Below are 27456 nucleotides of genomic sequence, written 5' to 3' on the forward strand. Positions count from 1 at the left end.
AATAAAATTGTTAAAAAATAAATATTTTAAATTAAGTATGTATTTTAGAGTAAGATAAAAATAATGCTGAAATCTGGAGTAAGATTTTTTTAATTAAAAACTTTGAAAATACTCGATTAACAAACCCATATATCATATTCGATATCTGTCAAGCTCTGTTCTAATTGTTATTCAGATGTTAACTCATTTAATTCTCCGAACTACCCTGTGAAAAAGGCACTGTTGAGGATATATGGGGTTTGTTAATCAAGTAAATCTCTAAAATACTGGTCATGAGGCTGGGCATTGTGTTTCACACCTATAATCCCAGCATTTTGGGAGCCCGAGGAGGGCGGATCACTTGAGGTTAGAAGATCAGCCTGGCCAATGTGGCGAAACCCTGTCTCTGCCAAAAATACAAAAATTAGCTGGGCATCATGGTGCATGCCTGAGGCTGAGGCAGGAGATTCGCTTGAACCTGGGAGGCGGAGGTTGCAGTAAGCCGAGATCGCACCACTGCACTTCAGCCTGGGAGACAGAATGAGACTCTGTCTCAATAAAAAATAAGTAAATAAAATACTGATTATGGAAAAGTGGTCTGATGTACATGTCGAGAAAATAATACACCTCAATTTATATCAAAATTTTATTTCATCCTTTTAAAACTCGTATTTTCTATTTGTATTATGATACGTTCTTAGGATAACCTATTGGTCTTTGTATATGCTTTATAAATTGTAGGAGGTGCCTACAATTATTTTTTATTTTAGATTGCAAAAATTTGATAGCTACTCTTTCAGATTAAGAACCTACTTGCAGGCCAGGTGCAGTGCCTCACACCTGTAATCCCAGCTCTTTGGGAGGACATGGCAGGTGAATTGCTTGAGTTTAGGAGTTTGAGATCAGTCTGGGCAACAAGAACATGGCAAAATCACATCTCTACAAAACATACAAAACTTAGCCAGGGTGATAGTGCACACCTGTAGTCGCTGCTACTTGGGAGGCTAAACTGGGAGGATGGCTTGAGCCCTGGAGGCAGAGGTTGTAATGAGCCAAGATTGTGCAACTGTACTCCAGCCCAGGTGGCAGAGTGGGACTCTGTCTCAAAACAAAATAAAGAAGAAGAATCTACTTGTAAAACTTCAACAGATATAGGAATATCTTATGAGAGTATTGCTGTCGTTGTAATATGATCAATATTCTGGAGATATTCATTTATCTTGTCATGTCCTATTCTAGGAATGTTGGAATGTGTCTAGAGAATCTGAACTTCACAGATAAAATTATTTATTTAATTAATTTATTTATTTTGAGACAGACTCTCGCTCTGTCACCCAGGCTGGAATGCAGTGGCATGATCTCAGCTCACTGCAACCTCCACCTCCCGGATTCAAGTGATTCTCCTGACTCAGCTTCCTGAGTAGCTGGGATTACAGGCGCACGCTACCATGCCTGGCTAATTTTTGTATTTTTAGTAGAGACGGGGTTTCACCATGTTGGTTAGACTGGTCTCGAACTCCTGACCTTGTGATCCGCCCGCCTTGGCCTCCCAAAGTGTTGGGATTACAGGCATGAGCCACCATGTCCAGCCCACAGAGTCTCTTTTAAGGGGAAACCTGGTGTACCATGTGATTACTGCCAGTTATCTGGTTGGATAATTAAAAGGTTGATCACCTGCGGGGAAAAAAAAAAAGCAAAAACTCTGAGGTGGGATCCCGTGGCTCACCCCTGTAATCCCAGCACTTTGCGGGGGCCAAGGCAGGCAAATCACTTGAGGCCAGGAGTTCGAGACCAGCCTGGCCAACATGGCAAAACCCCGTCTCTACTAAAAATACACAAATTAGCCAGGTATGGTGGCATGTGCCTGTAGTCACAGCTGCTCAAGAGATTGAAGCACAAGAATTGCTTGAACCCAGGAGGTAGAGGTTCCAATGAGCCAAGATGGTGCCACTGCACTCCAGCCTGGGTAACAGAACGAGACTCTATCTCAAAAGAAAAACAAAAACTTGAATATACAAGCCCTCAAGAAATTTGCATCATATAAAGTTCTTAAAAAGCAACAAAGCCTGGGCAACATAGTAAACCCTATCTTTTTTTTTTTTTGAGACAGGATCTCATTCTTTCACCCAGGCTAGAGTGCAATGGCATCATCACAGCTCACTGCAGCCTTGACCTCCCTAAGCTCAGGTGATCCTCCTACCTCAGCCTTCCTAGTAACTGGGACTGTAAGCACACACTGCCACACCCAGTTAATTTTTTGTATTTCTTGAAGACACAGGGTTTTGCCATATTGCCCAGGCTGATTGTGAACTCCAAGTAAGTCACGGTGCGCAGCCTTTCTCTCTTTTTTTTTTTTTTTTTTTTTTTTTTTGAGACAGTCTTGCTGCGTCACCCAGACTGGAGTGCAGTGACACGATCTCAATTCACTGCCATCTCCACGTCCTGGGCTCAAGCAATTCTCCTGCCACAGCCTCCCAAGTAGCTGGGACTACAGGTGTGTGCCACCACACCTGGTGAATTTTTGTATTATTAGTAGAGATGGGGTTTTACCACATTGCTGAGGCTGGTCTCAAACTCCTGAGCTCAAGTGATCCACTCACCTTGGCCTCCCAAAGTGCTGGGATTACAGGCGTGAGCCACGGTGCCTGGCCCCCATTTCTTTAAGGAAAAAAATAAAAGCAACTAGAGGGTGTAACCCACCCAAACAAAGGAGTATACCCAGAAAGAGGAAGATGGGACCTGGGAAACAGGAGAATCTGAAACCAGAGAGAACATTAGCTCTGTGGTGGCTTAGGGAACCAGTAGTCCACACTGGAGCAGAAGGCCAAAAGTTACTAAGAAGGATGTCTGTGGTATTGATAGTTACTGTGTGTGTTTGTCATTATTGAGAGGAGGTATACCAATCTGCAAGAAAGTTAGAAGAAAAGCTGAGTAACTGATGGTGCATAGAGAGCTAAGCAATCAGAAACCCAAGGCAGTCGTTAGGGGAAAACAAGACATTGTAGAAGAAAAGATATGAAATCATGGTGTCATAGATGTGAATAATATCTGCAGTCATATGACTGAGGTAACGAAAAATTACAATATAACAGTATTAGAAAGATAGAGAAGGATACTTCCACAGTAGGAAGTCAGTAGAAAATATGTGAAATAGAGATCAAGAAATAACTTTTGAAATAGTCTGAAATACAGAGGTAAATTTTAGAAGCAGCTGTAAAAAAAAAAAAGGTTGAAAGTGGATGCCTCTGGCTAACAGGAGGGCTACAGGGCAGAGACTATGTTTTTCATTAAAAGTCTTTTTAAGCAGTATATGTATTACCTTGATGAACATTAAATTTTCTTAGTCTGAAAAATTACAGTTTTCACAACCAGATTCTAATGGCTCTTAATATACTAGTCTTAGCTACATAATTCTCCTGTATCAACTTGTTTAACAATCTTAAAATGCCCTTTTTAAATATTTGTTTTTCAGTTGCCTTGTTGAAGGGGATGCTAAAGAAGAAATACTGCAGCCACCGGAACCTCATCCAGTGCCACCCATCTTGACACCTTCGCCCCCTTCAGCTTTTCCAACAGTCACTACTGTGTGGCAGGACAATGATAGATACCACCCAAAGCCAGTGTTACATATGGTTTCATCAGAACAACATTCAGCAGACCTCAACAGAAACTATAGTAAACCAACAGAACTTCCAGGGAAAAATGAATCAACAATTGAACAGATAGATAAAAAATTGGAACGAAATTTAAGTTTCGAAATTAAGAAGGTCCCTCTCCAAGAGGGACCAAAAAGTTTTGATGGGAACACACTTTTAAATAGGGGACATGCAATTAAAATTAAATCTGCTTCACCTTGTACAACTGATAAAATCTCTAAGCCACAGGAATTAAGTTCAGATCTAAATGTCAGTGATACTTCTCAGAATTCTTGTGTGGACTGCAGTGTAACACAATCAAACAAAGTTTCAGTTACTCCACCAGAAGAATCCCAGAATTCAGACACACCTCCAAGGCCAGACCGCTTGCCTCTTGATGAGAAAGGACATGTAATGTGGTCATTTCATGGACCTGAAAATGCCATACCCATACCTGATTTATCTGAAGGCAATTCCTCAGATATCCACTGTCAAACTATGAAAACTGTGAGTTTAACACCAAGTCCTTCAACACAAGTTGAAACCCCTGATGTTGTGGATCATGATAACACTTCACCACTCTTCAGAACACCCCTCAGTTTTACTAATCCACTTCACTCTGATGACTCGGACTCAGATGAAAGAAACTCTGATGGTGCTCTGACCCAGAATAAAACCAATATTTCAACAGCAAGTGCCACAGTTTCTGCTGCCACTAGTACTGAAAGCATTTCTACTAGGAAAGTATTGCCAATGTCCATTGCTAGACATAATATAGCAGGAACAATACATTCAGGTGCTGAAAAAGGTAATAATATAGTGTCAAATACTTAAATGTCTACTATGTGCCAGTCACTGTTTTAAGCACTTTAGCTTTATTGATTTATTATGTTTTATTCCATATTATACCATAGAACCTATAGCAAAATCTGTCTTAGATACTAATTTTTTAATATAAGCTTTTAATTTATTGTTAACAATTTGATCACATTATATTACTGGGTGTTTCTAAAATATTTTAGTAGTTATAACTGGATAATTTATTTTCTTTTTCTTTATTATAGATCTTACTGTTTTTGTATTGGTAAAAAATTTATCTGACTGAATAATTAGAAATAATTTAGGGAAGAATCACTTAAAATAACAGTGGCAAAAATACTGTAGAATGTCTTGGTTGGCCATATAATGTCACCCATGTTTCTCCTAAATATCTAGTCATCTTTTTACTGTTCCTTTAACTACAGATTACCTTTTTTTGTTTGTTTTTACTATCTTCACAAATGCTTCCAAATAGGGCTGTTTCCAACCCTGGGTTTAACCCAGGAACAATACTGCAAACTGCTCAGTAGAATATGGGCAGTTTAATTCATTCAGTAGTGAGTGGGCTATGTGCATACCTAGTCATCAAAGCTATTATTTAAAGAATTACTATTTTTTTAGCACTCTTAGCATTTCAAGATAATGCATGCACTCAATTCCCAAAGTGTATTATTGCTTCTTGAAACTCCTCTTTGATCTGCTAAAAGTAATGATGGCTGCCATCTTAAACAGACCCTAAAGTTGAGAGTAAACATATAAATTTTAAAGCTATTTATTGATATATTGATTATCAGTGGTCACTTACCTATCAGTGAACTTTGGTAGTGACACATACAGACTGCTATTTATAATGTGCAGGCAAAATAAGTACTGTGACCTTGAAATATATATATGTATATACATATATATATATTTTTTTTTTGAGACAGTCTTGCACTGTTGCTCAGGCTGGAGTGCAGTGGTGTGATCTCAGCTCACTGCAACCTCCGCTTCCCGGGTTCAAGCAATTCTCCTGCCTCAGCCTCCCAAGCAGCTGAGATTACACGTGCCTGCCACCATGCCCAGCAAATTTTTGTATTTTTTTGTAGAGTCAGGATTTCAAAATATTGGTTAGGATGGTCTTGATATCTTGGCCTCATGATCCGCCCACATTGGCCTCCCAAAGTGCTGGAATTACAGGTGTGAGTTACTGGCACCCTGCCTTGTTGTTTTTATTTTTTTTGAGACAGAGTCTCACTGTCACCCAGGCTGGAGTGCAGTGCCATGATCTTGGCTCACTGCATAAAACCTCCGGCTCCTGGGCTCAAGCAATCTACCACCTCAGCCTCCTCAGTAACTGGGATTACAGGTGTGCACCACCACACATGGCTAATTTTTGTGTTTTTAGTAGAAACGGGGTTTCGTTGTGTTTGCCAGGCTGATCTAAATCTCCTGGCCTCAAGTGATCTGCCCACCTAGGCCTCCCAAAGTGCTGGGATTACAGACGTGAGCTAACACCCATGGCCTTGAAAGATTATTTTCTATTTCTGACCCATTATATGCCACCCATACTGTAGTGCTTTTGTTTTCTCTAACTCACATATACTGTATTTTTTAACTTGAGAGTGTATTTGGTAGAATAGATGACAGTCTTTTTGAGACAGAGTTTTGCTCTTATTGCCCAGGCTGAAGTGCAATGGCACGAGCTTGGCTCACTGCAACCTCTGTCTCCCGAGTTCAAGCGATTCTCCTGCCCCAGCCTCCCGAGTAGCTGGGATTACAGGCATGCGCCACCACGCCCGGCTAATTTTTTGTATTTTTAGTAGAGACGGGGTTTCACCATGTTAGCCAGGATGGTCTCCATCTCCTGACCTCATAAAATCCACCCGCCTTAGCCTCCCAAATTGCTGGGATTACAGGCATGAGCCACCGTGCCCAGCCAGGTAACAGTCTTAAACTAGTTGCTTAAATTACAGAATTCTCTTTTCTTGATTCGTCTTTGTTTTATTTGAAGGATCTTTAGAAGATCATAATTAGCATAATAGATATTACTTTACCAGTTTACCATAATTTTAAATTGCTAATGTCTTTTGTTCCTCAACTTCAGAATTTGAAATATAACTGCTCAGCTATAACTATGTAAGAAAATATGTAGATAAGAAATTTTCATTTTGGGCTTTTTTAGTATATCAAGCATGTGGTATATTGTACTTAGGAAGTTTTTTTGTTGTTGTTGTTGTGTTTTTAAAAAAAAAAAAATTACTGGAAATAGAATTTGGTGAGGGCCAAAAGATACATGATATGATACGCTCATTAAAAGTTACTACTACATGACAAGTCTATTGATGGCTCATGCCTGTAAATCCCAGCACTTTGGGAGGCTGAGGCGGGAAATTCATTTGAGCCTAGGAGTTCATAACCAGTCTGGGTGACATAGTGACACCCAATCTCTACAAAAGATAAAAAACTAGCTGGGCGTGGTGGTGCACACTTGTGGTCCCAGCTATTCTGGAGGCTGAGGTAGGAATATCACTTGAGCCTAGGAGCTCAAGGCTGCAGTGAGCCATAATTGTATCACTGTACTCTACCTGGGCAACAGAGGGAGACCCTGTCTCAAAAAAAAAAAAAAAAAAAAAAGAGTAAGATACAGCTAAAAGCAGCCTACTATGTGCCAGCTCATTTCTGTTTGTTTGGTTTTGTATTTCAAAGCAAAAATCACTATAAATGTGATTTCTGGTTTCTTTTTTCTCAACGTTAACTGTTACTGGTTTGATATTAACTGAAGATTTTCCTGTGTGTAAATGTTCTTTGTTGCAGCGTAACTACAAGTAGTCTTACTTTTAATGTGTTGCCAAATTTTTACCATATAGATTATTTACTTTATAGATTGTTTATTTACCTTATAGATTATTATTTCCTTTGTAGATCATTATCTTATAGAACCATTGGCACCAGAATTAGAGTTTTGGGGGGGGGTTTTGGTCCTAGAACTTGTTAGTGAATTACAGTCATACATTTCTTAATGGCAGGGATATGTTCTAAGAAAAATATGTCATTAGGCAATTTTGCCATTGTGTGAATGTCATAGAATGTATTTACACAAACCTAGATGGTATGGTATACTATACATCTGGGCCATACGGTGTAGCCTCTTGCTCCTAGGCTATAAACCTGTATAACATATTACTGTACTGAACAATTGTAACACAATGGTAAGTATTTGTGTATCTAAACATAGAAAAGGTACAGTAAAAATGTGGTATCATAATCTTACAGGACCACTGTTGTTTACGCCATCTTGTTGATGAAAACGTCATTATGTAGTGCATGACTGTAATGGAATAATTTTGTATTGATACCTAAAAAGCTTTTGCATCAGTTACTGCCTGACAAAAATTCCTGGCTATCAATTCCAATTTCAGTCTTGACTTAGGCCTCCTGAAAGATTTCTCAGATTCAATTACAGAAGGCCCCATACAGTATATGATTGGCAAAAGCCTATGTAAAATATGCAATATCTGGTTAGATAACCTCTAAAACAAAAGTTTTTAACAGGAAAAGCAATCCAGAGTTCCAGGGAGAAACATGCATTTACAAAGCAAGGGCCACACTTAGAAAATAAAAGTTTTTAAGGGTGAGAACTGTCATGAGAGAAAAACAGAGTTTCTGAAAGATAACTGATAAAAAAAAGGGCTGAACTGCCCTTTTGTTTTGTTCATTTAATTTATGAAATGGTACCAGAATGCCAAGATTATGTGTCCCTTCCTTCCGACAGCCATCTCTTCACTGTGTGCTGTTAGTAACAAGAGGGCGAGGAGACATATGGTGATGACTCAAACTACCACTACTGGATAAGGTAGATAGTTCTTTAGTGGCAAGAGAGAGTTCTGGTACTCTTTGTAGGTGTATCAAGTATTGGACTGGAACTCTTCTTTCAGCAGGACCCAGAGGCTGTATTTTCTTGTGTCTCCAGCTAAATAAATGCAGGAGGGGCAAAAGCAATCATACACACCTCATGTGTGTTGAAAATTGAAAAGACCTATGCATAGCCTATCAGGTGTGGTAAAAAGTAGAGTATCATGGCAAAACTGTGTGTTCATTTAAGAACAATGGGCAAGGCTCAAGACAAAATAATAATAGGACCATCATGTTTCTTTTTCTTTATCCCACCCTCCCCAACCTGAGAGTTCACACACAGAATTGTATCCTCATGTTTTCTTTCTGTGCTTCCAGTGAAAACTCAAAGATCAAATGCACTCATTTACCTTAAGCCATAGTTAAGCTAACCAATGAGGCTTACTTAATGCACTATTTTTCCCAAGAGCTAATTTTGTTTCTACTAGTGAAAAACCTGTATATAGCTTCAGTCAGCATTCTCAATGTGCCACTGTACACAAAATCTTCAGCAATAAATAAATGAAGATTTTTAAAAAACTTTAATAGCCATATCTTTACCTGTTTTGGAAAAATAACTAGTATTTCCGATGTTATTTCAGCTATTGCTGTTTAAAACATGACTGAGGTACACAGTTAGGTTTAAAATGAGTCCAACTTTAAAAGTGAATAGGACACATGTTACATAATATGGCAAAAATCATGAAAGGTGTTAAGCAATTGAATCCTGTTTGGTAAACACTGGCTTAGGCGTTTCATAACACAAATGACCAAAGCTTTCCTTTTTGTACACAAAGCATCATCAGTAAGATCAGTAGAGAAGTCACTTGCCAGCTGACTGAAGATTCCCTTCAGGCTTGGAGAACTGAATGATGTCTGTAGAGTGGCAGGAAAGTCATGGGAGAGAGTCATTTTCTGTATGCAGTATCTTTGCTCAATAAGCATCATAATTCTTCCTGATAATGAGTTGAGTGGAAATGGTTTCTTGCATATTTTTGTTTTGCATTTTTAAAAACTGATCTAGATACTTGTGACAGGAAATTTTAGAATGTCAAGAAAGCTCTCTGATTTTGTTTAGCTGACATGTTAATTTTTAATAATTTGCCTAAATTTTTATGTGTTTAATTTAGATGTTGATGTTAGTGAAGATTCACCTCCTCCCCTACCTGAAAGAACTCCTGAATCTTTTGTGTTAGCAAGTGAACATAGTGAGTGTCTCTTTTGCTTTTACATTTACTTTATATTCTAATAATAAACTCTGAAAAACATGCCTGATTTTAATCTATGAGCTATTGTGCTGCATAATTAAATTCAGAAACAAGTAAATTGATATTGACATGCTTTTAATTCTTTGAGAAATGCTTTTAAATGATTTTTTTACTTGTTAAGATTGATAGAAATTACTGCATTTATGTTAGATATCAGAATTCACTTAACTGAAATTATAGGCCGGACGTGGTGGCTCAAGCCTGTAATCCTAGCACTTTGGAAGGCCTAGGTGGGTGGATCACCTGAGGTCAGAAGTTCGAGACCAGCCTGGCCAACATGGTGAAACCCGTCTCTACTAAAACTATAAAAATTAGCTGGGCATGGTGGCTGACGCCTGTAATCTCAGCTACTTGAGAGACTGAGGCAGGAGAGAATGACTTGAACCCAGTAGACAGAGATTGCAGTGAGCCAAGATTGCGCCATTGCATTCCAGCCTGGGCGAAGAGCAAGACTCCGTCTCAAAAATTAAATAAATAAATAAATACAATTATAAAGCCAGATGCAGTGACACATACCTGTAATCTCAGCACTTTGGGAGGCTGAGATGCACGGATCACCTGAGATCAGGAGTTTGAGACGAGCCTGACTAACACGGAGAAACCCTGTCTCTACTAAAAATACAAAATTAGCCAGGCGTGGTGGCGCATGCCTGTAATCCCAGGTACTTGGGAGGCTGAGGCAGGAGAATCACTTGAACCTGGGAGGCAGATATTGCAGTGAGCCGAGATCGTGCCATTGCACTCCAGCCTGGGCAACAAAAGCGAAACTCCGTCTCAAAAAAAAAAAAAAAAAAAAAAAGGCAATTATAAGTGTATTTGCAGTCTGGTGTATTTTCATTCAGTAAAAGTAACACTTATTGGCTCATGCCTGTTATCCTGCCACTTTGGGAGACCAAGGTGGGCAGATCACGAGGTCAGGAAATCAAGACCATCCTGGCTAACACAGTGAAACTCTGTCTCTACTAAAAATACATAAAATTAGCTGTGCATGGTGGCACGCGCCTGTAGTTCCAGCTACTCGGGAGGCTGAGGCAGGAGAATCGCTTGAACCCGGGAGGCGGAGGTTGCAGTGAGCCAAGATCATGGCATTGCACCCAGCCTGGGCGACAGCAAGACTCCGTCTCAAAAAAAAAAAGTAGCACTTATTTATGAAGACATTAATTGCTTTCCTTAGGTTTAGGTCAGTAAACATTTCTGTTGGGTGGGCGTCACTGGATTGATGTTAACTGAAATACACTTAAGACCCCTGGAGTAGACTGGGCACATTGGCTCACACCTGTAATCGCAGCACTTTGGGAGTTCAAGGCGTGAGGATTGCTTGAGCCTAAGAGTTTGAGACCAGCCTGGGCAACATAGTGATACCTCCTCTCTACTAAAAATGAAAAAACTATCCAGTTGTGGTGGGCGCCTGTAATCCCAGCTGCTTGGGAGGCTGAGGCAGGAGAATTGCTTGAACCCAGGAGGCAGAGGTTGCAGTGAGCTGAGACCATGCCATTGCATTCCAGCCTGGGCAACAAGAACAAAAGACTCCGTCTCAAAAAATAAAATAAAATAAATAAAAGAGTAGCCAGGCGTGGTGACATGTGCCTGTAGTCCTTGCTACTCAGGAGACTGAAGAAGAAGGATTGCTTGATCCCTGGAATTGGAGGCTGCAGTAAGCCATGATCGTGCCACTGTACTCTAGTTGGGTAACAGAGTGAGACCCCGTCTGGGGAAGGAAAAAAAAAAGACCACTGGAGTATCAGAACTGGGAAAAAGTGATCATACTTTAAAACATTGATAATGTACTTCTCCCTATTAATCCTCTAAAAAAGAGTGCAGAAACAGCTTGATTATATTTAACAGTGTCTCATGCTCAGTGGAGGTGCTCACTAGTCTAAGTACATTTTACCAATATATTAATTTTGACTGATTTTTGTTTTGTTTCATTTTATTTTATTTATTTATTTATTTTTATTTTTTTAGACGGAGTCTCTGTTGCCCAGGCTGGAGTGCAGTGGCGCAGTCTCGGCTCACTGCAAGCTCCGCCTCCCAGGTTTGCGCCATTCTCCTGCCTCAGCCTCCTGAGTAGCTGGGACTACAGGCGCCCGCCACCACACCCAGCTAATTTTTTTGTATTTTTTTTAGTAGAGACAAAGTTTCACTGTGTTAGCCAGGATGGCCTCAATCTCCTGACCTCGTGATCCGCCTGTTTCGGCCTCCCAAAGTGCTGGGATTACAAGCGTGAACCACCACGCCTGGCCTCGTTTTGTTTTATTTTGAGATGGAGTTCCACTCTGTCACTGAGGCTGGAGTGCAGTGGCACGATCTGGGCTCAGGCTGTTCTCCTGCCTCAGACTCCTGAGTAGCTGCGATTAGAGGCATGTACCATCACTCCCAACTAATGTTTTTTTGTATTTTTTAGTAGAGATAGGGTCTCACCATGTTGGCCAGGCTGGTCTCGAACTCCTGACCTCAAGTGATCTGCCTGCCTCAGCCTCCCAAAGTGAATTTTGACTGATTTTAAGATAAATGTTGAAGAACTGGGCAGTGGCTTATGCCTGTGATCCCAGCACTCTGGGAAGCCAAGGCAGGTGGATCTCTGTTCCATGTTGCCCTAGGAGTTTGAGACCAGCCTGGGCAACATGGCAAAACCCTGTCTGTATAAAATCAAAAATTAGCCAGGTGAGGTGGTATGCACCTATAGTCCCAGCTACTCAAGAGGCTGAGATGGGAAGATTGCCTGAGCCTGGGAGGTTGAGGCTGCACTGAGCCAAGATCGCACCTGGTCAACAGAGTGAGACCCTGTCTCAACAACAACAACTAAAAAGAATGTTGAAAACAATGAAGCAGTATACTTCACTTGTTTAAGTCTGTCACATTATCTCTAGATTAAGCAATATACTTCACTTGTCTGTCACATTATCTACAGACTATAATAAACTGATGACTGAATTCATTTACTTAGGTTTTGAAGGAAGGAAACATAAAAGAATGTTCTCAAATTAATAGAAACTACAATTTTTTTTTTAGAAACTTCAGAAATATGCTTACCCAGAAACTACAGAATTTTTGTGGAAGTGATAGTTTCTAAAATCTTTAGGATCTGTTTTTTATTTTAATGCAAAGAAATATCAAAAATTCAAGGTGTTAATAACGATAAGATTTCATTTTTCTCAGATACACCTATAAGATCGGAATGGAGTGAACTTCAAAGTCAGGAACGATCTGAACAAAAAAAGTCTGAAGTGAGTCCTTTTGGAATTGGAACGGTTATAGCTTAACATTTTTACTCTTTTGTTAACTAATCTCGCACTTGTTGAAATAGCTGTCATCTTAAGATCGTTAAATATAGTTTGTAATTTTTAATCAGCATTTCTTATGCTAAGATTTCAGATGAAAAGCACATATAAAAGGTAGGATCTGAAATTTTTTCAAAGGGTAACCTGATCTACGTACAACTATCACTTTAAAGTATTATTTTCTCAAGCTGTTTTTGAAATACGTAAATTATGTCATGTTTCAAATAATTTTGACGGTATGAATGAAATAGGAGTTACTATTTTCAGGGTCCTAATTCTTTCTTACATTTCTAGATGCTTCCCATTATAACACTAGGCACATAGTCACTTCTTTTGTTTTTTTCTGGCTACCTGGCATTTCTTTGACATTCGAGAAATGTTTTGGCAATTAAATATCTTGAGGGCGTGCCATGATGGCTCATGCCTGTAATCACAGCACCTTGGGAGGCCAAGCAGAAGGATCACTTGAGCCCAGGAGTTCAAGACCATCCTGGGCAACATGGGGAGACCTTATCTCTACAAAAATTTTAAAAATTAGCCAGATGTGGTGGCACATGTTTGTGGTCCCAGCATTTTGGGAGGCTGAGATGGGAGGATTGCTTGGGCCCCAGAGGTCAAGGCTGCAGTGAGCTGTGATCGCACCACTGCACTGCAGCCTGAGTAACAGAGTGAAACCCTGTCTCAACAACAACAAATTTGTCCATAGGAGACAGCATTTTTTATTAACATTAATACTTTTTTATATTTTCTCCCATATTTAATATCTCTGGAATTGAGCTACATCTTATATTTGATTCTAAAACATGATGTATTTTAATTGACACATAAAATACAATAATGATATAATCAGTAATAGTGGCTGGCAAAACTTAGCTGTATGTTCCTTCATGCAGTAGCCCGTGCTTTTCAGCGCTCATCCAGAAACATTTACTCCAAGTAGAAACAGTGTAACATTTAAAAATTTTAAGCCTAATTAAAAGCACAATTGTTTGCTTTTCCTCTGATGCTGAAAATGATAGGCCTTGATTTCTTGGGATATATATCCATAACACACCGAGCTTTCTATTATTTGTATATAAAATGAATGTATTGTAATAGATATTAAATGTCTTCCTCCTAGGGCTTGATAACCTCTGAAAATGAGAAATGTGGTAAGTCGTTAGATTTTTTTTTCCTTTTTACTATAGATTTTATAGATTAATTTCTACAAAATATCGTGCTTCATAGTTCATGCTATTTAGTTATTTCTGTATGTGAAAATGTCTAGGACAGCTCTTCTAGAAGCTTAATATTGTACTATAATTCTTCCAAATTAATTATTACCACCAGATAGTAGTATTGATCTGGAAAATCATGGGAGCATTTACTATCAATAGCTACAGGCTCATGGGAAAGAGATTGTTAAAAATATTTTTCTGTTTTTTATTTTCTGTTTTTAAAAACACCTGGAAGTTAGATCCCAACTTACATAAATGCCCCAAATTTACCTACATGATGGAATTGGCTTTGTAGAAACCTATTGTTTAAGAAATCTTCCTTTTAGTACTTTTTCATTTATTTGCGAAGACCAATAAAATTATATAGCTCAAACCAGCGTTACAATGCCCAGTTTGAATTTTTTTCTACCATATTCCTATTACTGTCATATCGTACTAAAATAGATCAAGTTATTATTAAAGTCAGTGACCATGTAAGTAACTCATCAAACATCCTAGCCTGTATAATGTCTTCAGTTCACCTCTTGCCTTTGCCCCTACCCTCCATTTCGCTTCAGCTCTTCTCTCAAGATTATATTCTGGATCTTGGCCTAATGGGTCTGTTCCATCTTATAAATGATATTACTTTCTATACCTTTTTATAAAGAAAATAGCAGGGCTGGACACAGTGGCTCACACCTGTAATCCTGGCACTTTGGGGAGGCCAGGGCAAGTGGATCACTTGAGATTAGGAGTTCAAGACCAGCCCGGCCAACATGAGTGAAACCCTATTTCTACTAAAAATACAAAAATTAGCCGGGCATGGTGGTGTGCGCCTGTAATCCCATCTGCTCCGGAGGCTGAGGCAGGAGAATCGCTTGAACCTGGGAGGTGGAGGCTACAGTGAGCCAAGATTGTACCCCTGCACTCCAGCCTGAGTGGCAGAGTGAAACTCCACCTCAAAAAGAAAATAGCGGAAGCTATAGAGCCAGGCCAGCCTGGACTGGAATCCATCTAACTCTTACATGACCTTTACTTCACAGAGAAAATGGAGGCTGTTTAGTCTAGGATCATCATTTCCTCCTAGAATATGGCTCTGAATATCTCACCACCACTAGTCTCATATAAATGCCTCTCCTCTTTGTCTCTATTGCACATTATGCATAATTTTATTTAAAAGCTTATCACACTGCTATAATAATTAATATATCTCTCTGTGTCTCCTACTAGACCAGGGTTTGGCATTGCACGGCCTATAGCCCTAATGTTTGTTATGCCCTTGAGCTAAACCAATGGCTTTTATGTTTTTAAAGAGTTGTTTAAAAAGAAGAACAATGAAGCTAACAAAACCAAAGAAGAGTTTGTGGCAGTGATCTTAAGTGATTTGCAAGACCTAAACTACTTATTTTCTATTTTATTGTTCTCTAGCTTTATTTTCTTTAAGAAGTTTGTGGGGCCTGGTGTGGTGACTCATGCCTGTAATCCCAACACTTTGGGAGGCCGAGGCAGGCAGTCACAAGATCAGGAGTTCAAGACCAGCCTAGCCAACATGACAAAACCGCAACTCTACTAAAAATACAAAAATGTGGCGAGCACCTGTAATCCCAGCTGCTTGGGAGGCTGAGGCAGGAAAATCACTTGAACCGGGAGGTGGAGGTTGCACTGAGCCGAGATTGTGCCATTGCACTCTAGCCTGGGTGACAAGAGCAAGACTCCATCTCAAAAAAAAAAAAAAAAAAAAAAAAAGTCTGTGGGCTCCTTTCCAGACTGTAAGCATCTTGAGGATGGGGATTGTCTGTTATTTTACTTGTATTCCAAGTTTCCAGAAAGGTTCCTCATGGAGGTATGGGGTATGTTCAAGACTGTGAAAGAATGAATGAATTATAGTAGTTAATTTCTTTTGTTACTAATGTTGAACATTGGTAATTAAAGAGTGAACTACAATCTAAACAACATAAAACTTTAAAAGTAGTTAGATCTGGCGTCGTGGCTCACACCTATAATCCCAGCACTTTGGGAGGCCAAGGCGGGCGATGACCTGAGGTCAGGAGTTTGAAACCAGCCTTGAGCAACATGGTTAAACCCCATCTCTACTTAAAATAAAAAAGTAGCTGGGCATCATGGCTGCCGCCTGTAATCCCAGTTACTAGGGAGATTGAGGCAGGAGAATCCCTTGAACCCAGGAGGCGGAGGTTGCAGTGAGCTGAGATTGCGCCATTGCACTGCAACCTGGGCAACAAGAGGGAAACTCTGTCTAAAAAAAAAAGTTGCGTTGTTATTTCAGGTGGAAATATTTCATTAATTAACCTTGACCTTGTTGATTTCTTTTTTTTTTTTTTTTTTTTTTTGAGATGGAGTCTCGCTCTGTCGCCTCGGCTGGAATGCAATGGCACGATCTTGGGTCACTGCAAGCTCTGCCTGCAGTGAGAATGGTTCACGCCATTCTCCTGCCTCGGCCTCCCGAATAGCTGGGACTACAGTCGCTCGCCACCATGCCCAGCTAACTTTTTTGTATTTTTTTAGTAGGGATGGGGTTTCACCGTGTTAGTCAGGATGGTCTCAATCTCCTGACCTCGTGATCCACCCGCCTCAACCTCCCAAAGTGCTGGGATTACAGGTGTGAGCCACTGCTCCTGGACTGACCTTGTTGATTTCTATACAAAGGCATTTCGGTTGCAATTATTCCCTTAGAACATAGGCATATAGTATAGCTACCTTAAGGGAATGTAATATGTCAAGACCTAGATTTAGGAAATAAAAATAATGAGAATCCTCACGTTGCAGAAGTACTCACTGCAGATTTCTGTGTGACCACAATAATACCTGACATGATTTTCTGTGCTCACTACGTTTGTATTTATATTGATCTTGACCTATAAAATTATGGTGCCCAGGAGAGAAAATTTTCTCTTTTCATGCTTGCCAACATTTAAAAAATTAAAGAGTTGTATATATATGATGCTACAAAGCATGGTGATTAACAAAGGTTTTGTGTTGCTATTTAGATCATCCAGTGGGAGGTATTCACTACGAGATGTGTACAGAATGTCCACCTACTTTCAGTGACAAGAGAGAACAAACATCAGAAAGTCCAACAGAAGCCACAGATATTGGTAATTTCTTTAATAAATAATTTTTAGTAAGTAGTTAACACTGGCAAGAATGAGAAAAGCTCATTTGCCATTGTGAAGTGACACTTGCCAAGAATAAAGTATATGATTTTCCAGAGTTGCTTGGACTAGTCATGAAATAAATGAAGCACTTAATTCTATTTCACATTGAGATTAAAAACTAAAATAGAAAACTGCAGTATATTAAAAAAATCTTTTGTGTTGGACAGACTAAATTATCTTGGATGTTTTTCTTACATTGTGATAAAATTGGTTTATTTTCAGCATAAGATTTTTAAAAGAAGCAATCATTTTCAGTTACCCCAGATAAATTTACAATCGTTTTGCATTTACAGAGTTTTGTTTGGCTTAAATTCTAAATTCCCTTGTGGAAATTTATTTGTTCCAGAAAATCAGAATGTCTGTGGACATGGTTTTTAGTAGTTTAAAAGTATTTCTGAACACTGACTAGTTATTGTGGTATTTTCACTGTAGGTTTTGGTAATCGATGCGGAAAACCCAAAGGACCAAGAGATCCACCTTCAGAATGGACATGATTCAGGGAGCTAAAAGACACTTTTAAGTTATACTGGAAAATTCAGGTGCCACTGAAAGCCAGATTTATAGTATTCCATCTTTAATATGTGGGACTAACAGCAGTGTAGATTGTTACCTTAATATTTTTTGCTGGGACCATCTACCTGCCTTATACTATACTTAGGAAAAAGTATTACATATGGTTTATTTTGAAACTTCAAGTATTATTGCCTTAATGTCTCTTAACCCTGTTACACGCTGCTTGTAGACATGTTAATATAGTAATACTTTTATGATATATTGAGTTTAAGGACTACTCTTTTTCTGTTTTATCATGTATGCATTATTTTGTATATGTACAGGGCAAGTAGGTATATAATTTGATAAAGTTGCAATCGAAATATTATTAACAGAAGATGTAAGAAATTTCTGCATGGTCTAAATCTTTGTGTACTTTATTTGTAAATTATTTGCCCTGGAGTTTTAGAAAATAGTTTCTGAATTTTAAACTTGCTGGATTCATGCAGCCAGCTTTGCAGGTTATCAGAGATCAAAGATTGTAATAATAATACATTTTGTAAATTGTAAGCAAAGTTATTTTTATATTATATACGGTCTAATTGTTCATCCTAATTGTTCTTGTTTTCATCTAGTCAGAGATTCAGTAAGTGCCTTGGAACAATATTGAATTCTCTTAGCTTGTGTGTGTTTCTTTAATATTTGAACTCAACTGGGATTAGAAGACTATCAAAATACATGTATGTTTCAGGATATTTGACCTGCCATTAAAAAAACAAACAATTTTACAGCGCCTACTTGTTGCCTTGGCTTTTCATTTTTCATTCCTAGGAAATTGGACTTAACTATCAGCCTTCTTGCTGGCTCAGTCTTGGTAGGAAATGAATGTGAATGGGGTTTAATCTCTTTTTTTTTTTCTTTTTTTAGACAGTATCACTCTGTCACCCAGGCTGGAGTACAGTGGTGCCATCTCGGCTCACTGCAACCTCCACTTCCCAGGTTCAAGTGATTCTCCTGCCTCAGCCTCCCAAGTAGCTGGGATTACAGGCACCCGCCACCACGCCCAGCTAATTTTTATATTTTCAGTAGAGATGGTTTCACTGTGTTGGCCAGGCTGGTCTCAAACTCCTGAACTCAGGTGATCCGCCCACCTTGGCCTCCCAAAGTGCTGGGATTACAGGCATGAGTCACCATGCCAGGCCTAATCTCTTAATTAGGGAATAGCGAGTACCTTCTGCCAAAAACATGGCTGTGCCAATTCTAAATACTTATTGCCCCTAGGCATTCCTCATCCTTATCATTACTAGCCTACCAAAGTCCTAGTAGAAAGCCCAACAGAGGGGGCCAGATGGGGTGGCTCACGCCTGTTATTCCAGCTCTTTGGGAGGCCAAGGAGGGCAGATCACTTGAGGTCAGGAGTTCAAGACCAGCTTGGCCAACATGGTGAAACCCCTTCTCTACTAAAATTACAAAAAAATTAGCTGGGTGTGGTGGCACATATCTGGAATCCCAGCTACTAAAGAGGCTGAGGCAGGAGAATTGCTTGAACCTAGGAGATGGAGGTTGCAGTGAGCCAAGATTGCACCACGGCACTCTGGTCTGGGCAACAGAGCAAGACTACATCTCAAAAAAAAAAAAAAAAAGAAAAAACCAAACCAAGGGGATGTTGGGAACGAAAACTGGTTTCTTATCCCATGACTGGAGCACAGATTCCATTCCTCAGTACTAAGTCTGAATTTTGACAACTGTAGATTGGAGTTGTTGGATGTCTGTATTTTCCCTCTGCATATGAAAGAATGAAGAAATTATGAAACTAAAGTACATGGAAAACCTTATATGAGTAGAAGGGGGATTATTGTGGAGGAGAAAGTAATACTACAATTTCTTGTTAAATTTGTTTTAAAGCTAACTCATCTTCATGTTGATCCCTTAGATTTTTTTTTTTTTTTGAGACGGAACTTTGCTCTTGTTGCCCACGCTGGAGTACGATGGTGTGATCTTGGCTCACTACAACCTCTGCCTCCTGGGTTCAAGCAATTCTCCTGCCTCAGCCTCCTTAGTAGCCGGGCTTCCAGGTGCCCACCACCAAGCCCAGCTAATTATTTTTGTATTTTTAGTAGAGATGGTGTTTTGCTATGTTGGCCAGGCTGATTTTGAACTCCTGACCTCAGGTGTACCCGCCTCAGCCTCCAAAAGTGCTGGGATTACAGGTGTGAGCCACCACGCCTGGCCAATCCGTTAGAATTTGAAAATATTCTGTATGCTTTGGTAATAAGGAAGTGGTAATACAGTGGATGCTTGACATTCTCAAGACACAGGCACTCCTGTAATAGATCTTTTCCTAATACAATGTAAACTGAAATAAAAGCATAACTGAAAAAAATTTTAGCCCCTTCACACACTTGATGAGTTATTGTAGAGTACTAAAATCATAAGGATTTTTGTGGTTGGGATGGAGTTTCTTGGAATACCTTCACTGAAGTATACATGTATTCAGAAGTAAGCAAAAATCATATTAATTGCCAGGCGCGGTGGCTCATGCCTGTAATCCCAGCACTTTGGGAGGCCAAGGTGGGCAGATCACCTGAGGTCAGGAGTTCAAGACCAGCCTCAACATGGAGAAACCCCGTCTCTACTAAAAATACAAAATTATCTGGGCGTAGTGGTGCATGCCTGTAATCCCAGCTACTTGGGAGGCTGAGGCAGGAGAATTGCTTGAACCTGGGAGGCGGAGGTTGCAGTGAGCCGAGATCGTGCCATCGCACTCCAGCCTAGGCAACAAGAATGAAACTCCATCTCAAAAAAAAAAATCCTATTAATCATTGTAAAGAATATCACCTATGTGAGTGTGACCACTGCCTAGGTCAAGCAATAGAACAGTATCTGCCACTGAGAAGCCACCTCCTTAGGCTTCTGAAATTTGTTCATTTTCATATGTGTAGCAGTTATTTGTTCTTTGTTTTTTGAGACAGGATCTCATTCTGTCACCCAGGCCGCAGTTCAGTGGTGTGAGCTTACTGCAGCCTTGACCACCCAGACTCAAATGATCCTCCCACGTCAGCGTCCCAAGTAGCCGGGACTACAAGCACACACCACTACATCTGGCTAATTTTGTTTATTTTCTGTAGAAAATAAAAGCCTTACTATGGGCTGGGCACGGTGGCTCACGCCTGTAATCCCATCACTTTGGGAGGCCAAGGCGGGTGGGTCATGAGGTCAGGAGATCCGAGTCCATCCTGGCTAAAACGGTGAAACTCCGTCTCTACTAAAAATACCAAAAAATTAGCTGGGCTTGGTGGCGGACACCTTTAGTCCCAGCTACTCGGGAGGCTGAGGCTGGGGAATTGCTTGAACCTGGGAGGCGGAGCTTGCAGTGAACTGAGATCGCGTCACTGCACTCCAGCCTGGGCAACAGAGCGAGACTCCGTCTCAAAAAAAAAAAAAAAAAATGTCTCACTGTGTTGCCCAGATTGGTCTTAAACTCCTGGCCTTGAGTGATTCTCCAGCCTGGGCCTCCCAAAGTGCTAGGATTCCAGATCGGAGCCACTGTGTGGCAGCCATGCATGTATCTTTTGGCAAACACAGGTACATATATCTGTTGGATATATATTAAGGAGTGGAATTTTGAGATCACAGAGTTTGCATGTTTATTGCAGCTTTAGGACATACTGCTAGTTTTCTAAATTGATTTTTCTAATTGTTACAAATCCTTGCTAACACTTGATATGGTCAGTACTTTTCATTTTAGCCATTCTAATGGGTATATAGTGGTATTTGTCTTACCTGAATGTCTATTTCTTTGATGATTAGTGAGGTTGAGCAGCTTTTCACATGCATATGACCATGTGGATATCCTCTTCTGTGAACTACCTGTTCAAGTCTGAAGCAGATACTATTTGGTAGTATCAACTAAAACTAAATATAATGCATATCCTAAGTTTAGCAATTTTGTACTTATTTTTTTTCTTACACGCCTGTAATCCCAGCACTTTGGGAGGCTGAGGCGAGTGGATCACCTGAGGTCTGTAGTTCAAGACCAGCCTGACCAACATGGAGAAACGCTGTCTCTACTAAAAATACAAAATTATCCAGGCATGTTGGCGCATGCCTGTAATCCCAGTTACTCAGGAGGCTGAGGCGGGAGAATCACTTGAACCCGGGAGGCGGAGGTTGCAGTGAGCTGAGATCTCGCCGTTGCACTCCAGCCTGGGCAACAAGAGCGAAACTCCATCTCAAAAAGAACAAAAAAAAAGAAAAAAATCCCTCCACCGTAAGTACTATCGGTTAACTTTCTTTTGGGAGCCATTTTTCACAAAGAGTATTTTTTACTTTATGAACATTTTCTACATATATTGATAAAGCAATAAAGCCATAATTATATGTAAGTGCTGAGCTAGACTCAGTCACTAGGTAACTGACTTGCTCACATGTAACAGCCTCATAGAATATGTGGTTCAGATTTTTGCAAGAGCAAAATTATGTGACTCTATGTTCTAAACCCTTGGGGCCACTTAAAATAGTAGGAACTATGAATGTTAAATTCTTGAATGTAAAGAATTTACTGTGTATCAGTTTGCTTTTTTATATTCTGAAATTTAATTTACTGTAGATAGAACATTCAGAATTCCTACTTCTATTTAGATAATTAAATGGATATGAGGGAATGGGCAGGTCTCTTAGTTCCCAAGATTCTGGCTTGGAAAGGAAAAATTGTCAACTTTGGATATGTTGAGTTTTAGGTAGCCAATAGCTTCAGCATTAAAGAAGTGATGTCCAGTCCACAGGTAGAAATATATTTGAAGTTCAGAAGAAAGGTCTACTTTGAAGATCAAGATTAGGGCATTAGGCTGGGCGTGGTGGCTCAAGCCTGTAATCCCAGCACTTTGGGAGGCCGAGATGGGCGGATCACCAGGTCAGGAGTTTGAGACCAGCCTGGCTAACACGGTGAAACCCCGTCTCTACTAAAAAATACAAAAAACTAGCTGGGCACGGTGGCGGGCGCCTGTAGTCCCAGCTACTCGGGAGGCTGAGGCAGGAGAATGGTGTGAACCCAGGAGGCGGAGCTTGCAGTGAGCTGAGATCCGGCCACTGCACTCCAGCCTGGGCGACAGAGCGAGACTCCGTCTCAAAAAAAAAAAAAAAAAGATTAGGGCATTAATACAGACATGAATGAAACCATGAGTGCACAAAACCCCAGAGAGAATAAATGAACTATTTGATATTTAATTGAATTTTTGCAGTTACATGGTGTAAATCTTTACATTTCTATTTGTCAAAACATGATTTGGGTTAAACATGGCCAACATCCCCATGCCAGTCATCTGAATCATTTTGTACTCTAAGTTCTCATCTCTTCAATCAGTCTACCTTCCTCACTACCATCAGGCTAATGTTGCTAGAAGGCCAACCTGGATCTGCTCTTGACTTTGTAATTGTTACTTCTCCCTAAAAAATATTTAATGGTTCTTTATTGCCTGTAGTAATGCTTCATCAAAACATTCAAAACCCGACCAGGAGCAGTGGCTCATGCCTGTAATCCCTACACTTTGGGAGGCTGAGGTAGGTGGATCGCCTAAGGTCAGGAGTTCGAGACCAGCCTGGCCAACATGGTGAAACCCCGTGCCTACTAAAAATACAAAACTTAGCCAGTCGTGGTGGCAGGCGCCTGTAATCCCAGCTACCTGGGAGGCTGCGGCAGGAGAATCGCTTGAACCCAGGTGGCAGAGGTTGCAGTGAGCCAAAATTGCGCCACTGCAATCCAGCCTGGGAGACAAAGCAAGACTTAATCTCAAAAAAAAAAAAAAAAAAAAAAAAATCAAAACCTGGCCCAGGTTCTCCTGCACTAGAATTGAGGTTCCATGATCCTACTCTGGACCTGAATTAGAGAGGAGCCAAAGAATGTATATTTTAGACAAGCAGCATAGATGATTGTGTTGCATAATAAAATTGGAGAACACGACCTACAGGATCAAGTCCAGACTCCTGAGCAGATCATGCAAGACCTGTTGATCTTACTGCTGCTGTCCTCCCTGGCTTTTTCTCTGGTCACATCTGTGCTCCAACCACGAACTACTTACAGTTTCCAGAGCCGCCCAATCCCCTTAGTCATCCTATACCTTACCTCTTAACATCGTTCTTTGTCCTGTTCTGGTGAGCCCTACTCATCTAACAAAATTAGTTCAAGTATCATTTCCTGTATTAAACTTACCTTGTCCTGTCTCCCAACAAGTCAAATCAACCATTTCCTCTTTGTTTCTGTACTGTTTAAGTACATTTACTTAAACTTCCTGCTCTACTAACCTAGCCTCTTTGAGAAATGACCGTGAAATTTAGTGGAAATATTGGCATATGTAGACTCAGGTAGCTAAGTGTGAAAAGTAGGACTAATTTTGAATATAAGTATTTTCTTTCTTGTTATTTTTTGTTGTTGTTTGAGACGGAGTCTCGCTCTGTCGCCAGGCTGGAGTGCAGTGGCGCGATCTCGGCTTACTGCAACTTCCGCCTCCTGGGTTCAAGCGATTCTCCTGCCTCAGCCTCCTGAGTAGCTGGGACTACAGGTAACCACCACCACTCCCGGCTAATTTTCTTTTTTTATTTCTTTCAGTAGAGACGGGGTTTCACCATGTTGGCCAGGATGGTCTCCATGTCCTGACCTTGTGATTCGCCCACCTATGCCTCCCAAAGTGCTGGGATTACAGGCGTGAGCCACTGTGCCCGGTCGTTTTTTACTATTATTATTTTGAGACGGAGTCTCACTCTGTCACCCAGGCTGGAGTACAGTGGTGCGATCTCAGCTCACTGCAACCTCCACCTCCCGGGTTCAAGCGATTCTCCTGCCTTAGCCTGCTGAGTAGCTGGGACTATAGGCACACACCACCACAGCTGGCTAATTTTTTTTTTTTTTTTAGTAGACACTGGGTTTCACCATGTTGGCCAGGCTGGTCTGGAACTCCCATCTCAGGTGATCCGCCCACCTCGGTCTCCCAAAATGTTGGGATTACAGGCATCAGCCACTGCGCCCAGTGTTTTTTTTGTTTTGTTTTGTTTTTGTTTTTTGAGACAGAGTTTCACTCTGTCGCCCAGACCATGAGGTCAGGAGATCAAAACCATCCTGGCCAACATGGCTGGAGTGCCATGGCGCAATCTTGCCTCACTGCAACCTTTGGCTCCCAGATTTAAGCAATTCGTGTGTCTCAGCCTCCCAAGTAGCTGGAATTACAGGTATGCACACCATACCTGGCTACTTTTTGTAATTTTTTAGTAGAGACGGGATTTTGCCACGTTGGCCAGGCTTGTGTTGAACTCCTGGCCTCAAGCGATCTGCCCACCTCGGCTTCCCAAAGTGCTGGGATTACAGGTATAGCCTGAATATAAGTATTTTCTTAAATATGGTCCTGATCCCAGGTGTGGTGGCTCATACCTATAACCCCAATGCTTCAGGAGGCTGAGGCAGGATCACTTGAGGACAGGAGTTAAAGGTTGCAGTGAGCTATGATCACATCCCTGCACTCCAGCCTGGGCAAAATGAGACTCCATCCCCCTTTTTTTTTTTTTTTTTTTTTTTTAAGATGGAGTCTCGCTCTGTCACCCAGGCTGGAGTGCAGTGGCACAATCTCAGCTCACTGCAACCACTGCCTCCTGGGTTCAAGCAGTTCGCTGCCTCAGCCTCCCAAGTCGCTGGGATTACAGGCATCTGCCATCATGCCTGGCTAATTTTTTTGTATTTTTAGTAGAGACGGGGTTTCACCATCTTGGCCAGGCTGGTCTTGAACTCCTGACCTTGTGATCCATCCCCCTTGGCCTCCCAAAGTACTGGGATTACAGGCGTGAGCCACTGTGCCCTGCCTTTTTTTTTTTTTTTTTTTTTTTCCAGTGAGACGCAGTCTTACTCTTTCACCCAGGCTAGAGTACAGTGGCACAATCACAGCTCACTGCCTCCTTGACCTCCCAGGCTCAAGCGATCCTCCCACCTCAGACTCTGAGTAGCTAGGACTACAGGTGCATGCCGCCGTGCATGACTAATTTTTGATTTTTTATAGAGATGGGGTCTTGCTATGTCACCCAGGCTGGTCTCCTGGATGCAGGTGATCCTCCTGCCCCGACTTCCCAAAGTGAGACTCCATCTGTAAAAGAAAAAGTATTGGCCACTCATGGTGGCTCATGCCTATAATCCCAACACTTTGGGAGGCCGAGGCGGGCGGATCATGAGGTCAGGAGATCAAAACCATCCTGGCCAACATGGTGAAACCCCACGTCTACTAAAAATCCAAAAATTAGCTGGGTGTGATGGCACGTGGCTGTAATCCCAGCTACTCTGGAGGCTGAGGCACAAGAAGCAGTTGAACCCAGGAGTCGGAGGTTACAGTGAGCCAAGATTGCACCACTGCAGTCCAGCCTGGCAGACAGACAAACAAATAAATGTCTACTGAATCAATGACTTAAATCCAAGACCATAGTACATGTTGAGGTAGCTAGTCCATATCTGGTTTCGATTTATATTCCCAAAAGAAGTCTATTAATAGACTCCTATTAATAAGTCTGTATTTTCTTTTTCTTTTTTTTTTTTTTTTTTGAGACGGAGTCTCGCTGTGTCTCCCAGGCTGGAGTGCAGTGGCGTGATCTCGGCTCACTGCAAGCTCCGCCTCCCGGGTTCACGCCATTCTCCCGCCTCAGCCTCCCAAGTAGCTGAGACTACAGGCGCCCGCCACCACGCCCGGCTAGTTTTTTGTATTTTTAGTAGAGACGGGGTTTCACCATGTTAGCCAGGATAGTCTCGATCTCCTGACCTCGTGATCCACCCGCCTCGGCCTCCCAAAGTGCTGGGATTACAGGCTTGAGCCACCGCGCCCGGCCAAGTCTGTATTTTCAAACTTAATGCCTCTTTACCTATTTAAAACACATAAATATACCCATGGAATAAAGCTTAATGTAGGTTGTTTGCACTCTTGTCCCGCTCCTGGAGCCAGTTTATAAGCAGAGTGGCTAAAAGGATCATCTACTGGCCAGGTGCGGTGGCTTAAGCCTGTAATCCCAGCACTTTGGGAGGCCAAGGCGGGCGGATCACGAGGTCAGGAGATCCAGACCATCCTGGCTAACACGGTGAAACCCCGTCTCTACTAAAAATACAAAAAATTAGCCAGGTGTGGTGGCGGGCGCCTGTAGTCCCAGCTACTCAGGAGGCTGAGGCAGGAGAATGGCGTGAACCCAGGAGGCGGAAGTTGCAGTGAGCCGAGATCACCCCACTGCACTCCAGCCTGGGTGACAGAACAAAACTCTGTCTCAAAAAAAAAAAAAAAAAAAACCGCCTACTAATGTGAGTTATTTGCCGAGAATATACCCATAGTCTCCAAACTTTATATTTGACTCCTCTCTGTAAACATCTATACATGTTTTCTGAAAATTACATATTACGTTTTTTGGCCAGTGTGGTGGCTCAGGCCTGTAATGCCAGCATTTTGGGATGCTAAGGCAGGAGGATTGCTTGAGCCCAGAAGTTAAGAGACCTCATCTCTACCAAAAATAAGAAAAGTAGGCCAGGTGCGTTGGCTTACACCTGTAATCCCAGCACTTTGGGAGGCCTAGGCGGGTAGATCACTTGAGGTCAGGAGTTCAAGACCATCCTGGCCATCATGGTGAAACCTTGTCTTTACTAAAAATACAAAAATTAACTGGGTGAGGTGATACATGCCTGTAATCCCAGCTACTTGGGAGGCCAAGGCAGGAAGATTGCGTGAGCCTGG

The 27456-nt window shown here is 41.2% G+C and overlaps 1 protein-coding gene across 3 annotated transcripts in view; it reads left to right on the top strand.

Annotated features, from left to right (window-relative positions):
• LOC105475366 (protein tyrosine phosphatase non-receptor type 12) overlaps positions 1-18513 on the top strand; it is a 105519-nt gene extending 87006 nt beyond the window's left edge. For 2 of the 3 annotated variants that reach the window (XM_011730556.3, XM_011730558.3), the window contains exons 13-18: positions 3452-4422; positions 9437-9514; positions 12734-12801; positions 13976-14006; positions 17057-17164; positions 17657-18513. In XM_011730556.3, coding sequence (XP_011728858.2) covers positions 3452-4422; positions 9437-9514; positions 12734-12801; positions 13976-14006; positions 17057-17164; positions 17657-17718 — 1318 coding nt within the window. In that variant the 3' untranslated portion in view covers positions 17719-18513. The remainder of the gene's footprint in view (positions 1-3451; positions 4423-9436; positions 9515-12733; positions 12802-13975; positions 14007-17056; positions 17165-17656) is intronic. The other variant, XM_011730557.3, reaches the window with a different exon arrangement.
• Positions 18514-27456: the final 8943 nt, after the last annotated feature.

The sequence above is a fragment of the Macaca nemestrina genome, chromosome 4 (genome assembly GCF_043159975.1).
Source record: "Macaca nemestrina isolate mMacNem1 chromosome 4, mMacNem.hap1, whole genome shotgun sequence".
Classification (NCBI taxonomy): domain Eukaryota; kingdom Metazoa; phylum Chordata; class Mammalia; order Primates; family Cercopithecidae; genus Macaca; species Macaca nemestrina.